The sequence below is a fragment of the Salvelinus fontinalis genome, chromosome 3, assembly GCF_029448725.1.
Source record: "Salvelinus fontinalis isolate EN_2023a chromosome 3, ASM2944872v1, whole genome shotgun sequence".
Lineage (NCBI taxonomy): Eukaryota > Metazoa > Chordata > Actinopteri > Salmoniformes > Salmonidae > Salvelinus > Salvelinus fontinalis.
In genome coordinates this window covers 7822322-7838005 of record NC_074667.1, presented here as the reverse complement: position 1 = coordinate 7838005, position 15684 = coordinate 7822322, and the positions used below count along the sequence as shown (strand labels likewise).

Sequence of the window (15684 nt, the reverse complement as noted above, 5' to 3'; positions counted from 1 at the left end):
ACCAAAATGATGCAAACTAAATGCTGAAAGTAGTCACCTAGTTATTCACACATACAAATAAAAAGAGGGCCCAATTCTGACCTGAGTTAAGCGTGTCTAAATGGACCATAGCGGATGAAAAATATGAACACAACATGCAACAATTTTAATAAAAGGAAATCAGTCATATAAGGAAATCAGTCAATTGAAATATATGCAATAGGTGCTTATCTATGGATTTCACATGACTTGGTCACAAATACCATTAAAAAAAGGTAGGGAGTATCAGTATCTGTGTGACCACATATCTCCTTCGCGTAGAGTTGATCAGGCTGTTGCTTGTAGCATGTGGAATGTTGTGGAATGATGTCCCACGCCTCTTCAATGGCTTTGTGAAGTTACTGGATATTGGCGGGAACTGGTACATGCTGTCGTACACGTCAATCCAGAGCACCCCAAAACATGCTCACAGGGTGACATTTCTGATGAGTATGCAGGCCATTTCAGCTTCCAGGAATTGTGTAAAGATCCTTGCGACATGGCTCTGCGTTATCATGCTGAAACATGAGGTGATGGTTGAGGTTGAATGGCACAACAGTGGACCTCGGGATCTTGTCACAGTATCTCTGTGCATTCAAATTTCCATCAATAAAATGCAATTGTTTTCTCTGTTCGTAGTTTATGCCTGCCTATTCCATAACCCCACAGCCACGTTGACATGAGCAAACTGCTAGCCCAGACTGCCATCTGCCCGGTACATTTGAAACCAGGATTCATCCATGAAGAGTATACTTCTCCAGCGTGCGGCCATCGAAGCTGAGCATTGGCCCACAAGTCGGTTACGACGCCGAACCGCAGTCATGTCAAACCCTGGTGAGGACGAGAACGCAGATGAGCTTCCCTGAGACAGTTTCTGACAATTTGTGCAGAAATTCTGACAGTTTGTGCAGTACCATGGTAGACCCTCATACTTCAAGGCTAAAACCATGGTACATTTCCATGGAATAAGTGAAAGTACCATAGTAGTACCATGATATAAATGAAAGAACCGAAGGGTATTATAAGAAACTGTTTATTTGTTATTCATTATTTATTTCAAATGATCCCTTTAACAGTTACTTTAGTTAAGAACTTAGATTTGGTAGCACATTCAAGCAACATTTTTTATAAAATTAAGCTCTATATGCTTTATTCCATGTGAAGCTGTATAGTGGATATGTGACTACTTTATGAAAGTGGAAACATTGATCTAGTGCAGGACTCTCCGACCAAGCTACCCGCCTGTAGGTTTTCCCCAGTTGTAACTAACCTGATTGAGCTTATCAACTAGCTAATTAGAATCAGGTGCATTAGATTAGGGTTGGAGTGAAAACCAACAGGACAGTAGCTCTCTGGGAACAGGGTTGGAGAGCCTTGATCTAGTGCACAGGTGTCAAACTCATTCCACGGAGGGCCGAGTGTCTGCGGGTTTTCGTTCCTCCCTTGTACTTGATTGATGAATTAACATCACTAATTAGTTAGGAACTCCCCACACCTGGTTGTCTAGGGCTTTATTGAAAGGAAAAACCAAAAACCTGCAGACACAAGGCCCTCCGTGGAATGAGTTTGACACCCCTGATCTAGTGGATAGGTTGTATGTTGTAAAATGATACACTTGCAAGTGTTGCAGAAAAAAGAGGAAACTCAGAACTCAGCTGTTTAGTCATTACTGATTGTGATGTAATTATTAATGTATCTTGGTCTTGACTTTTTCTTTTTACCTACTAAGATTCCTCTTGAAAAGTTCAGTGCAGTCAAAAACTTGATTTTCCTCTGTTATATTTCCACACTATGAGGTTGGAATAATACCATGAAATTGCAAAAATTATAATGCCCTTTTAGTGTAAGAGCTGTTTGAAAAGACAGCCTAAAATTTCAGCCTGTTTTGGTGGGATGGAGTTTTGGTCTGCCTGGTGACATCACCAGGTGGTTAAATTAGTTAATAGACCAATAAGAAAGAGAGATCTAAACATTTCGTTTTCAGTTGCCCCCTCCACACTCCCAGACAGTCCTAACAAAACTTTTGCTTGAGTATTGCTCTTTGCTAAGAAGCTGTTTCTTTACCATTTTAATTGAAAACAATCACAGTAAGGTACTTAATTGTTACCAAAAAATGATTTGATATTGAGATAAAAAAAAAACAGCTGCATTGGACCTTTAATGAAAAGCACAATATAAATAAAATGAGCATAGACTTCCACATGCAGTGCTTCCCTAAACATCTCCATTAGGTAAGGTGTTGATCATGAGTTTTATTCTCTTCACCACACAAGAACTGTGGGAGGGAGGGCGAGCTTAATTTACCATACTGTATTTTATTTTTGACATTGTGTAAATATTAATTACAAATATATATATATATATAGAAAGGCACATTGTCAAAATACAATTTGGCATGCATTTAAAAAAACAACACAGTAAACATTCAAAAGACTTGACCCATCTTGCCTGTCTACTAACTAACAGGTCTCCATCACAGTATGAGCACCCAGCATCTCCGTCCTTTCCTAAATAAAAAGAGATCATTACTACTACATCACTGGAAGAGGAGAGGGCCCCTGTACATAAATATACACATAAATATACATTCAAAAAAACTTAACATGCACATACAGTTTGGTCCAACTTTAACAGTAGTCAGCTCAAGTACAGTATTGACCCAGACTCGTCCTGAGAGAGACAAACCAATCACTTCACCTTTCCCCCAAACAACATGCCAAACAAGCCGTAAATGGGGGTGTGTGTTTTTGGCACATTTTTGTGGAATATGCATGTCAAAACCTAACAACAACCTTCTCCGCCTCTCCTTAAAACTGAAGCACCTTCCGTTTGCATCGCCCCCCCCCCCCCCCCCCCCCCCCAGTCCTGTTTAGGTGTCTAATGGTATGTACTCTGAAGTAAGATCATGTTGTTATCGTAAGCACGCACTTTGCATGGTTATTAAAATAGATCTTAAAAACACATGTATCCTTAAACAAGGTAATGCAGAAGCAAAGCACAAAATATTTAGGTCAAAAAAAATCAACTTTTTAAGAATTTGAACAGGAACACAGTACAGTACCCTGTGAATCCATAGGTGGTGCAGTTCAGCTTGTTATACAGTAGATCGAGTAATGAGTGAAGCCAAACCAAAGACGAACAATAACCCTGCAAAAACTATTCTTTCCAGTTATAAATCCAAAAACGTCATTGAACAAATGCATCGTGGGTCTTCTATCAGAGCAGAACGCAGTTTGTTTTATGCTGGGTTTTGTTCCCGGTATGTGCCTTGTGAGTTGGGCAAGAGACAGGAACGTTGAACACTTTTCTCCGTCTAGAGGTTTGGGAGATGAGGCTCATTTGGAAAGTTTGCTGATGACACGGATGAGAGCGGCATTCTCGTCCTTTAGCCTCTGGTTGTCTGCTCGGAGATCCACCAGCACCTGGAAATACACGATAACCAAGGAGGATAGACAACATCAGGGACAAATAGATTTTTTTTTTTTTTATCATCGTGATCAGTTGATGGAAATCTATTGGTTATTGTGTTGTGTGTTACAGATAATGCAATGTAGAACAGTACAGAATAAAACCATATTCTCAGAACACATTTTTTGGGTTGTTTTACATAGTGTTTGGGGAAGATTGTAATTAATGTTTGTGTAATTTGGAGTTGGTTTGAGTACTTTTATGTGGTTAATGTTTTCAGTAGTTTACTTTTTTTTGGGGGGGGGGGGGGGGGCAGTATGCGGTCAGTATGTTGGGTTGTTTGAGGTTGTTTTGGGTAGTTAGTAGGATCCCAAAGCACATAATCAATGCTAACAATTATGCAGGTTAATTAAAGTCTGAACAGACAAAATATGAGTTAAATAGGCTAGCCCCGGTGACGGAACAATTCCCTTATACCTTCAGCTCATCCTCCAGTTCCACTGCTTTTCTCTGGAGTGCTCTCTTCTCCTGCGAGTAAAACAGACACTGATGTTATAACTCACTCCCACATAGGTATGCAGCCTTTACAGCTAATGACATTAGGTTATATTCCATTTGACCTCAATTGATCCAATATATAAATCATTTCCTGAATTGGGAAGCTAAAAGTGAAATGGACCCTAAAACATGAGTACAGACAGGTTAAGAGGGGACTCACGAATCTCTCCAGTTCCAGCAGGGCCGGCCTCTCTGTGTTGCTCTCTTGACACTGCAATAGCGACACAGACACAGTTACAACAGGGCCAGTGATTGACATGCACAGCTCAACACAGAAGCTGAGCAGTATAAATTCCAACACATTCTGTGTGCTATAATCTGGAATCCATCTTTGTGTTCCTACAATACTGTGTATTATTTGTCTTACACAACGTAACTTCTCCCCACATTGTCAGAGGCGGACACAGAACAGCGCCAGGTCCCGCCACATGACCAGAGACAGCACTTCTAGGATCTGCCTCCCTGACAGAGTCCCAATACTCTTCGTCTCCCTCCTTCCCACTGCTATGTGAATCTAATATATTGAAATGGGATACCTGATAATCATATCCAGACTTATCTGTAGTTCCCTATCTGTAGTTATGAGCGAGAGAAGACAAGGAAAAGAGTCATGGCACATGGCTTTGCTATACACCATGGATCTTGATCTATGGTCATCAACATCCAGACAGGATCATATCCTCACCTGTCGGAGTCTCTCCAGCTCCACTTTGCTCTGGCTGAGCAGCAGCGCCGTCTCCTGCAGCTTGTCTCTGAGCAGGCCGTTCTCCTGCAGCACCGACCTGTACAGCTAGGGGGGCGACACAAATACGGATTCGGTCATAGCCTAGCCTCTGCAGTTCTAAATACATTCAGTTGAAGCGGTTTAAACTCCTATTTCCCAGCTAGTCAGCTGCATCCATTCATTCCCCTCAGAGCATGTTATTCTCTCACTTATTAAAACCTTAGGTTCCATCTTTCAAGTGCCTGAAGAATGTGTGTATTTAAAAATCACTGGGAGTTGTCAACAATACCATTTTGTACTCTGGTGAAGACTCTCCCAACTGAGGCTCACTGCAAAGATAGACATAGAGTACATGATGTACGCAATACAAAATAAGTTTAGTAATTCAGTATACTGTAGTATAGAAATGAAAAACCACTTACCTGGGTGAACTATGATGGTGGTTTTCATCCTGTTGGGCTTCATCCATTGCATCCAAATGTTCATTCTTGTAAAAAAATAAAAAATAGATACAGTGTATAACGAACATTGTAACAAATACCACATTGACAATGGTATGTTTGACATTGACCACTAATATTTTACCAGACATTGTAATACAAGACCACTTTTGTGACAAACCATCAGATTCCAACATTTTGTTTGGGGGTCCTATATTTCAGGAAAAAATACAGTCAAAATACAGAAATGTAGCAATTACACAACTGAAAAAGGGGAAAAAGAACATTTCAGGTGGGGTATGGAGTTCCTGTTCTGAGTATGAGGTTACAACATACTGTTGCATTTCCTCATTGTCTTTGTAGGACATAACATTTATTTTGTACCTGTGGCATGTTGGAAGTGGACAAGAAAGAGTGATATTGGGTTGATAGTCAAATTAAAGTTCAATCAGTTTATACAAAGAGGAATTGGTCAAAGACATCAATAGCTCTAGCACGAACACTATGAATATGTATGAAGGGGTTCCTCTGCCTACCCCTAGTTGAACCACCCCGGTGGAGCGTCTCTCTCTCCTTCCCTTCCGTCGGTCCCTCACTCCTAGCCGCGTCTCTCCTTCGGACCCAACCTCCTTCACTGGGTCAGTGTCTACAATACAATAGGAACAGAATGACATTGATAGATCAAAAGGCATTCAACAGCACGGCTCTAAACTAACTTTTTCCACCGGTGGCACAATTTTTCCTGTTGACAGCACCAGCACATGATACGGTCGCACCAATTTTTTGCCGCTGCGTGCTGATAATGACCTGACCGGTGTCATAATGTGCCTGCATTCCATACAGAACCAGGCTAATAATGACTAGCCGTCTTTGACATTAGCATGCCCTTGCATGGTTTGACATTCAGATGAATTTGCCAGTGGCACACTGGGCCAATGCCAACTGAAAGTTACTGGCCCAAATGAAAAGAATGCTGGCCAAGGAAAGCAGATGATGCGCGCATCAATTCAAATGTTTAATTTGCAGGCTGCGTGAGTAGCCTATAGCAGGGCTCTCCAACCCTGTTCCTAGTGAGATACCGTCCTGTAGGTTTTCGCTCCAACACTAATCTAGCGCAACTGATTCTAATAATTAGCTGGTTGATAAGTTGAATCAGGAAAGTAACAACTGGGGTTGAAATGAAAACCTCCAGGAACAAGGTTGGAAAGCCCTGGCCTATAATGACCTACCCTCCATAAATAAATAAAAAATCTTTGAGCAATCTTAAAAATGGTGTTATTGCTAGCGATTGTAGGGCCCATTAAAATATATGTTTTAGTTTTCTCTCAGGATTTCACTCGCAAAAAGCACATTTTTGGGGTTGAAAAACTCCTCAGATTTGATGTTCTGTGTCCACAACAATGCTTAAACCACATCGGGAGAACACTTTTGAGATCTGGGAACAATAAAAAACTAAATTAGAGGGTGTAGTTGCCCTTCAATTCAAGTGTGCGCCTAGCAAGAGGCCATTGTGTTCGGCTAGCGGTGTTTTTGTACTGTACAATGTAGGCTACATGTGATGGCACAGTTTGATAAACAAATGCCGTGCAATTGTTACAAATCATCAAGATATCATTTGGCCAGGTATTTAATTGGAAAGGTTTTTTGGGAAAGTCTTTAGGAATGTTCATTCAAACAGCGCATGACTCAATTTTGCTTTGCAAAGATTAAACCATGACTTCGGACCAAACTTTATGAATACCTGGTCTGCATACCCATTGTTGCATACCTTTATAAGAATTTTTAAAAAGCCGAAAATTGTGAACCAAAAAGTAACGTGAAAAAATAAAATAAAAAATAAAAACACTGGCACCCTAGCGTCCAATTAAAACTGTGTGTTGCACTGCCAAGTCAAACGGTCGCAAATACGAGTTTTGGTTGCAATTTTGAGCCCTTAACAGACACTAAGGCTAGAGGATGCATTTGATATTGCCAACTTGATGTTTTCATGACACTAAAATACTTTTAAACTAGGATTCATAATCCTGTCTTCCTGAATGGCATTACTATTAATAAATGAAAACGGCACATTTTTTCCCACCACAGTCCCACTCACCTCTCTCAGCAGGTGTTATGGTGACTATAGGGCTGACATGCAGGATGTTGCTAGGCGGCGGATCAGCCGGTTTGGCTACGCTCTTCTCTGCCTCCTTCAAGTCAGTGAGCGTCACACCCTGTCACAGGAAACAAGCAAAAAAATCATGTTTATTATTTATGCTGAAAGGTGGTCAGTTAAGGTGACAAGATCCATTTGAAGTCCTCTGTAAGAGACGTAAAGAGATGGTTTATTGTGGCCAGTACCTGTGTGGAGCGGCGAGACTGGCGCATGAGGCGTGATCGTGCTTTCCTCTGAGACTCAGACTCCTCGTCTCTTACAGGGGCCTGGAACCTGAGGGGCAAACATCCACACAGCTCCATTAGAACCCGTAGATTCACAATGCTCCAAAAGAACACATCCACACAGCTCCATAAAAGCACATCCATTGAATTTACAGCAGAAGACACACACTCCTCTACTAAAACACATTGATAGTGCTTGAACAACTGCCGGTGTGTTGAGTCTTTCATTCATTAGCTCTCATCATCACTTCCTTCTTATGTGCCACACCCTGCCTCCTGCTACACCAACTATTCACGTATCTTTCCTATAGTTGTGCCAGGCCACGAAGCTTTAATGTGCGTTTACTGTGTGTCGTGTGGCTCTTACTTCCGTCTGTCTGGGTTGGTGTTGTTGGGACTATCAGCCAGGGGGTCTTTCCTCTGGGGGGTGGGCTGGACCCGGGCTGTACGACTGGCTCTGTCCTGGTCCCGCTCCTCCACATCCTTCTCCTCTGGAGTCTGCTGAACCACAGGCAAGACAGGACCACGTTGATACAGAGGAAATAATAACATTTCTCTTGACAGTAATCGAGTCACTGTTGCTAGGCTGATGATTCACATTTTTCTTTGACGTTCAAATGGAAAGGAGATTTTGTGAACATCAACAGCTAAGATAGGAAATAAGGAATAACTACGTGTGTAAGGCACGACAGGCCCAGGTAGACTACGCAACATCTATAGTACAGCTTAAGATGCATCGAGACATGTCTTACCTTTTCAGCAGGGCTGACGGTGGAGGTGGCACTCTCTGTGTCTGGACTGGATAGAGTGGAGCCTTCTAGGAAAGACAGACAGGAGGGTGTACTCTGGTCAGTGGGTAATCATGAATGGGTATTCAAAATGTCTGTGTGTGTGTGTGTGTGTGAGATCAGACATATTTTATACCAGGGCTGCTCTCTCTCTCCTCGCTGAGCTCCAGGCCTTCAGACCTCCTCTCTTTAGACTGATCCTGCACGTTCATCTTCTCCCTACTGCTCATCCTGCACACGGAGGTCCTGAAACACACACAGAGATGATTACTATCAGCCTTTCACAGAAATAGGCGGCATTCAGATTCTTTACCCTTCTCCCAAAGTGTGCTCTCGTTCACTCCCCTCCGTGCATTGAAAAGCTTTGGATTGGTGCACACATGGGAGACAATGATCGGAAAGTAGCCATGAAATTCATTGCAGGAACGCATCCAGTTCTGACACTGTCCAACAGAATCCCGGCTATTATTTATAAGGAAGATGCCTTTTTCATAGTCAATCATCTTTGTAAAATAACAGTCAATGAAGAACTATCCAACTGAATCTCATCTACATTTCTAATGAAGACAAAACCATCATTCTGCATGAAAATAATATATATATATATATATATATATTTGATACTTGAGGCCAAACCCACCACATTTACTCCAACTAAAGCCTAACTGCAAATTTACTCCAACTACAGTCTAATTGCAAAATAAATACTACAGATCAGAAGAAAAGAAACAGGAGAAAATAAGATGCAGTAATAATAAGGCATACCCTGACCTCCGTTGTTTGTTATCAGATGCAGTAATAATAAGGCATTTACTGACCTCCGTTGTTTGTTATCAGATGCAGTAATAATAAGGCATTTACTGACCTCCGTTGTTTGTTATCAGATGCAGTAATAATAAGGCATACCCTGACCTCCGTTGTTTGTTATCAGATGCAGTAATAATAAGGCATTTACTGACCTCCGTTGTTTGTTATCAGATGCAGTAATAATAAGGCATTTACTGACCTCCGTTGTTTGTTATCAGATGCAGTAATAATAAGGCATATCCTGACCTCCGTTGTTTGTTATCAGATGCAGTAATAATAAGGCATTTACTGACCTCCGTTGTTTGTTATCAGATGCAGTAATAATAAGGCATTTACTGACCTCCGTTGTTTGTTATCAGATGCAGTAATAATAAGGCATTTACTGACCTCCGTTGTTTGTTATCAGATGCAGTAATAATAAGGCATTTACTGACCTCCGTTGTTTGTTATCAGATGCAGTAATAATAAGGCATATCCTGACCTCCGTTGTTTGTTATCAGATGCAGTAATAATAAGGCATATCCTGACCTCCGTTGTTTGTTATCAGATGCAGTAATAATAAGGCATACCCTGACCTCCGTTGTTTGTTATCAGATGCAGTAATAATAAGGCATACCCTGACCTCCGTTGTTTGTTATCAGATGCAGTAATAATAAGGCATACCCTGACCTCCGTTGTTTGTTATCAGATGCAGTAATAATAAGGCATATCCTGACCTCCGTTGTTTGTTATCAGATGCAGTAATAATAAGGCATATCCTAACCTCCGTTGTTTGTTATCAGATGCAGTAATAATAAGGCATATACCGACCTCCGTTGTTTGTTATCAGATGCAGTAATAATAAGGCATATACCGACCTCCGTCGTTTGTTATCAGATGCAGTAATAATAAGGCATATCCTGACCTCCGTTGTTTGTTATCAGATGCAGTAATAATAAGGCATATCCTGACCTCCGTTGTTTGTTATCAGATGCAGTAATAATAAGGCATATCCTGACCTCCGTTGTTTGTTATCAGATGCAGTAATAATAAGGCATTTACTGACCTTCGTTGTTTGTTATCAGATGCAGTAATAATAAGGCATTTACTGACCTCCGTTGTTTGTTATCAGATGCAGTAATAATAAGGCATATCCTGACCTCCGTTGTTTGTTATCAGATGCAGTAATAATAAGGCATATCCTGACCTCCGTTGTTTGTTATCAGATGCAGTAATAATAAGGCATATCCTGACCTCCGTTGTTTGTTATCAGATGCAGTAATAATAAGGCATTTACTGACCTTCGTTGTTTGTTATCAGATGCAGTAATAATAAGGCATTTACTGACCTCCGTTGTTTGTTATCAGATGCAGTAATAATAAGGCATATACTGACCTCCGTTGTTTGTTATCAGATGCAGTAATAATAAGGCATTTACTGACCTCCGTCGTTTGTTATCAGATGCAGTAATAATAAGGCATATCCTGACCTCCGTTGTTTGTTATCAGATGCAGTAATAATAAGGCATATCCTGACCTCCGTTGTTTGTTATCAGATGCAGTAATAATAAGGCATATCCTGACCGTTGTTTGTTATCAGATGCAGTAATAATAAGGCATTTACTGACCTCCGTCGTTTGTTATCAGATGCAGTAATAATAAGGCATATCCTGACCTCCGTTGTTTGTTATCAGATGCAGTAATAATAAGGCATTTACTGACCTCCGTTGTTTGTTATCAGATGCAGTAATAATAAGGCATTTACTGACCTCCGTTGTTTGTTATCAGATGCAGTAATAATAAGGCATATCCTAACCTCCGTTGTTTGTTATCAGATGCAGTAATAATAAGGCATTTACTGACCTCCGTTGTTTGTTATCAGATGCAGTAATAATAAGGCATATCCTGACCTCCGTTGTTTGTTATCAGATGCAGTAATAATAAGGCATATCCTAACCTCCGTTGTTTGTTATCAGATGCAGTAATAATAAGGCATATCCTGACCTCCGTTGTTTGTTATCAGATGCAGTAATAATAAGGCATATCCTGACCTCCGTTGTTTGTTATCAGATGCAGTAATAATAAGGCATATCCTGACCTCCGTTGTTTGTTATCAGATGCAGTAATAATAAGGCATTTACTGACCTCCGTCGTTTGTTATCAGATGCAGTAATAATAAGGCATATCCTGACCTCCGTTGTTTGTTATCAGATGCAGTAATAATAAGGCATTTACTGACCTCCGTTGTTTGTTATCAGATGCAGTAATAATAAGGCATATCCTGACCTCCGTTGTTTGTTATCAGATGCAGTAATAATAAGGCATTTACTGACCTCCGTTGTTTGTTATCAGATGCAGTAATAATAAGGCATATCCTGACCTTCGTTGTTTGTTATCAGATGCAGTAATAATAAGGCATTTACTGACCTCCGTTGTTTGTTATCAGATGCAGTAATAATAAGGCATATCCTGACCTTCGTTGTTTGTTATCAGATGCAGTAATAATAAGGCATATCCTGACCTTCGTTGTTTGTTATCAGATGCAGTAATAATAAGGCATTTACTGACCTCCGTTGTTTGTTATCAGATGCAGTAATAATAAGGCATTTACTGACCTCCGTTGTTTGTTATCAGATGCAGTAATAATAAGGCATATCCTGACCTTCGTTGTTTGTTATCAGATGCAGTAATAATAAGGCATATCCTGACCTTCGTTGTTTGTTATCAGATGCAGTAATAATAAGGCATTTACTGACCTCCGTTGTTTGTTATCAGATGCAGTAATAATAAGGCATATCCTGACCTCCGTTGTTTGTTATCAGATGCAGTAATAATAAGGCATATCCTGACCTTCGTTGTTTGTTATCAGATGCAGTAATAATAAGGCATTTACTGACCTCCGTTGTTTGTTATCAGATGCAGTAATAATAAGGCATACCCTGACCTCCGTCGTTTGTTATCAGATGCAGTAATAATAAGGCATATCCTGACCTCCGTTGTTTGTTATCAGATGCAGTAATAATAAGGCATTTACTGACCTCCGTTGTTTGTTATCAGATGCAGTAATAATAAGGCATATCCTGACCTTCGTTGTTTGTTATCAGATGCAGTAATAATAAGGCATTTACTGACCTCCGTTGTTTGTTATCAGATGCAGTAATAATAAGGCATATACTGACCTCCGTCGTTTGTTATCAGCTTTTGCAGCAGTAGAGCCTGCAGGGTTCTGTCGGTCCATGATGGACTGCTCATTACGCCACTGTGAAGGGACACTCGGTCATCAGTGACAAAAATATGACCACTGTCATTAGATAATGCATATAATAATAATAATATTGTAAGGCAAATATAGTAGCAAGAGTCATGACAGCATCACTCATCAGTAAGAGAAACATAGGAAGACTGCCTTTTGCAGAACAGCCCAATATTACATGGCAAATATGGCAACAAGTCAAATGATACTATTCGGAAAATGTGTGAAATCTACAATGAATATTTCCCAATCAGGCAGTTTTGTTTTGGCCATCTAGAGAAATATTTTGCACACATGAACAGTGACAAAAAAAGGGAAGTCTCACGTTGGCTTGTTTCTGTGACAGCTCCTCCAGCAGTGACACAACACTCTCGTCAGCGACATCAAACGGAGTCTGACCCTGCAGGGTTGACGTTACAAAATGAAAATAGAGCACAAAGGAAGCTGCAAGACATTTTGTGGCATCACACTTCCTACCAAATGACGAAGCTATATTAGCCTAGCATTTCAAAAAGTAGTAACAAATATTACAGAGACCTGGTATACAAGCAGTCGACAATATTTCCCAGTACATTGAGTGTCTTGAGGAGGACGGGCTCACTGTAATTAGCTGGAATAGAATAAATGGAACAGTAATCAAACATACTGAAATCACGTTCGTCTCCGTTCCATTAATTCCATTCCAGTCATTACAATGAGCTCGTCCTCCTATAGCTCCTCCCACCAGCCTCCACTGATATACATGTGTATGGCTCTAGTCTGTCTGTCGGTCTCACCCCATTGCTGCAGGCCTCCATGTCGCAGAGCTGTTCAGCCAGTATCCTGCAGGCATCTCCCTGCCCCCAGTGTGACGCTGCGTGGAGAGGTGTCCAGCCATCACAGTCCATCTCTGACACATCCAGACCACACTGGCATAGAAGTCTGAACCACAACAACACAGAGTGGCTTAGCACAGAGATCAAAGCAGAAAGCCTATTCAATTCATTTTGTCTCTTTGTTTTTTAACAATGCACTGCTTTTCCATAAATCCAAGAGTTATTGAGCTTATCAGAGTGGCTGTGAGGGAGACACCAGAAAAATGGGGGTTTTGAGAGAATTGGGACACGGTCATGGACACTCACTTGATGGCTTCCAGGTAGCCCTTGGCTGCAGCCACATGCAGGGGAGTAGCCCCAGTTTTGGGGTGCCGTAGTTCTGAGGGAGGCCCCTCTGTCAGCCAGGCTCTGGCATCTTTCATGATCTGCTCCTCCTCCACCCGCTTAGCTGCCTCTACGTCCACACCTGAGACAAGAGACGGGAATGAAATGTATAATCAACAACTGAACAAGAATGTTGAAAATGTGGTAGTCATGAAGCTTTTTCCTCTCTCAACTCCATTGAAAAAGGGGGAGCCTTATTCTTGTTTAGCTCGATATGGAACGTGACAGCATCACAAGCCAAAAATTGGCTAAGAGTGTGCCCTGGCTTCCCTTCCTTCTCAGTACCTAAGTAAGTCTTTATAAATCAGACACCACAACACTTATCACCCTGAATCTCTCCTTTGTTTCCTCCCTGTGTTGGTAGTACAGTACTTGCCTTGTCTCACTGTGTATTGGTGCAGGAGCGACTCAGTGGCCTCGTCTTCAGCTATATCTAGTGGGACGTCGCCATCGCAGTTCACAGCAGTGAGAGACGCACCCTGCTGCAAAAGGAAACTGATATAGAAAGAGAGTTTGAAACCATCCACAAGAGAGAAACAGGCCACATAACCAAGAGTAAACAAAAAGCAGTTGGCCAGCTTCACAGGCCCTGCTGTACAAGACAACAATACAGCATTGTTGAATGGAGAAACATTGGCACAGGGAGGCGAGGCTTAGGCTACAAAATCAGGTTAACTCAATTGCAACGACTGCCCAACACTATAACAGAGGAATGTAGAAAGCTTTCATAGGTAGTCCCTATTCTATTGCCTGATGTTGAAGTGATATACTGTACATACTCAGTGATCTCCAGGTTCCCACAGGTGGCTGCCACATGCAGCGGAGTCCAGCCCTCACTGTCCACCTGGTTTATGTTGGCACCCTGAGCCAGGAGAAAGACCATCACCTCCATGCTCCCATCTATACAAGCCTACAGTGAATGAGGAGAGAGGATGATGATATTCATAGCTCCAAGTTGACTATAGGTTATAGAGTCAATACACAGACACTAGATTCTACTCATTTACCACAAGTCCTTACCTGATGAAGAGCTGTGATTCCGTCAGCATTGGCACAATTCACAACCTCTCCCTGATAGTCTCCATTTTTGCCTTCCGTCTCTCTTTCCTCTTTCAGCATCTCCTGGGCCTCATCTGTGTCTCCACTGGCACAAGCTGCCAGGAACTCTGCAGCAGTATCAAACCGCACTCGCCTCCTATAGTCGAGGTCATCATTTAGTGACATTATTCAGGATATTAAAGTTAATATTTTACCAGCACTCCATGGCAGCTACTCAAACCTCATTATTTGCATTCATGAAAGGCAGATCATATTCCCCTTCTCCAAATAGTCCATGTTATACCCAGTTGTTGTCAACAACAGTGGTGGTCTGTAACTAACTAGATATGTAGTTAGCTAACTTAACTATGTTGCTGGCTGAATAGTTAACTGCCTGCTAGCTTTCCAAAATGACTAGCCAGACAATGTGGGTGTGTTAGCTACATATCCTGTCGAATACTGTAGAGAACTGTTCTAAATCTACTACTAGACAGTAGACAAGCACATACGAATGTGCCATTGTTGTGATTAAAGACATAGCTAGTTAGCGAGATTAACATTAAAGTCTCAGCAAAGCTAGCTAGCAAGTGCCTAGCCCACGCACAACATTCCTAAATAGCATCCGGTATAGTACTACCTAGCTAGCGAGAATCTTGCTAGCTGGTTAGCTAGTAATACATCATTCTGACAATACAGTACCTTCGTTTGGGTAGAATACTATGGGCTTCACCGGTGGTCAATCCGCTTCCCTCCACATCCTGAGAATGGTCATTTGAAACGGCGTTGTTCACGGCCTCCGAGCCGCCTGCATCCTCGACATTGCCCCGCCACCTTCGCCTGGGCACAGCCGGTTCTCTGTCGGTGCTTGAACCGGACCAGCGCTTCAATTGTTCCTGCCGTTTATCCTTTGCTGTGTCCCCCATTATTATCCGACGAGGACTTTATTCAATAAAATATATATTCGATAGAAAAAACACACCCTCCATGTGTATAGTTTCACTTCCTTATTCAAAACACTGGGTGTGAAGCCAAAGATAGTGCATAAATGAAGATGTCCCACTCAGGCCGTTAACCATTGAAAAAAAATGGTTACA

The 15684-nt window shown here is 41.5% G+C and overlaps 1 protein-coding gene across 2 annotated transcripts; it reads right to left on the bottom strand.

Annotated features, from left to right (window-relative positions):
• Nucleotides 1-2864: 2864 nt before the first annotated feature.
• LOC129837734 (protein phosphatase 1 regulatory subunit 12C-like) lies at nt 2865-15643 on the bottom strand. Of its 2 annotated transcripts, none has more exons than XM_055904140.1 (20): nt 15290-15643; nt 14573-14747; nt 14332-14462; nt 13929-14047; nt 13475-13634; nt 13130-13274; nt 12679-12753; nt 12280-12359; nt 8452-8561; nt 8280-8344; nt 7895-8028; nt 7489-7576; nt 7244-7361; nt 5685-5794; nt 5131-5195; nt 4998-5037; nt 4670-4774; nt 4145-4195; nt 3904-3954; nt 2865-3440 (listed from the first exon to the last, which is right to left on the bottom strand). In XM_055904140.1, the coding sequence occupies exons 1-20, from the start codon at nt 15511-15513 to the stop codon at nt 3354-3356; spliced, it is 2133 nt and encodes a 710-aa protein (XP_055760115.1). In that variant the 5' UTR covers nt 15514-15643; the 3' UTR covers nt 2865-3353. The 2 variants fall into 2 exon arrangements, with proteins under 2 accessions (XP_055760115.1, XP_055760123.1); XM_055904148.1 differs by having other exon boundaries at nt 7895-8025.
• Nucleotides 15644-15684: the final 41 nt, after the last annotated feature.

What these genes read in the sequence shown, in the direction of transcription:
- LOC129837734 (XM_055904140.1), bottom strand. Translation starts at nt 15,513, where the DNA reads ATGGGGGACACAGCAAAGGATAAACGGCAGGAACAATTGAAGCGCTGG. An exon ending in GAATCACAGCTCTTCATCAG is followed by an intron (nt 14,463 to 14,572) that starts GTAAGGACTTGT and finishes CATTCACTGTAG; the next exon opens with GCTTGTATAGATGGGAGCAT. An exon ending in AGCTGGAGAGACTCCGACAG is followed by an intron (nt 4,196 to 4,669) that starts GTGAGGATATGA and finishes TCGCTATTGCAG; the next exon opens with TGTCAAGAGAGCAACACAGA.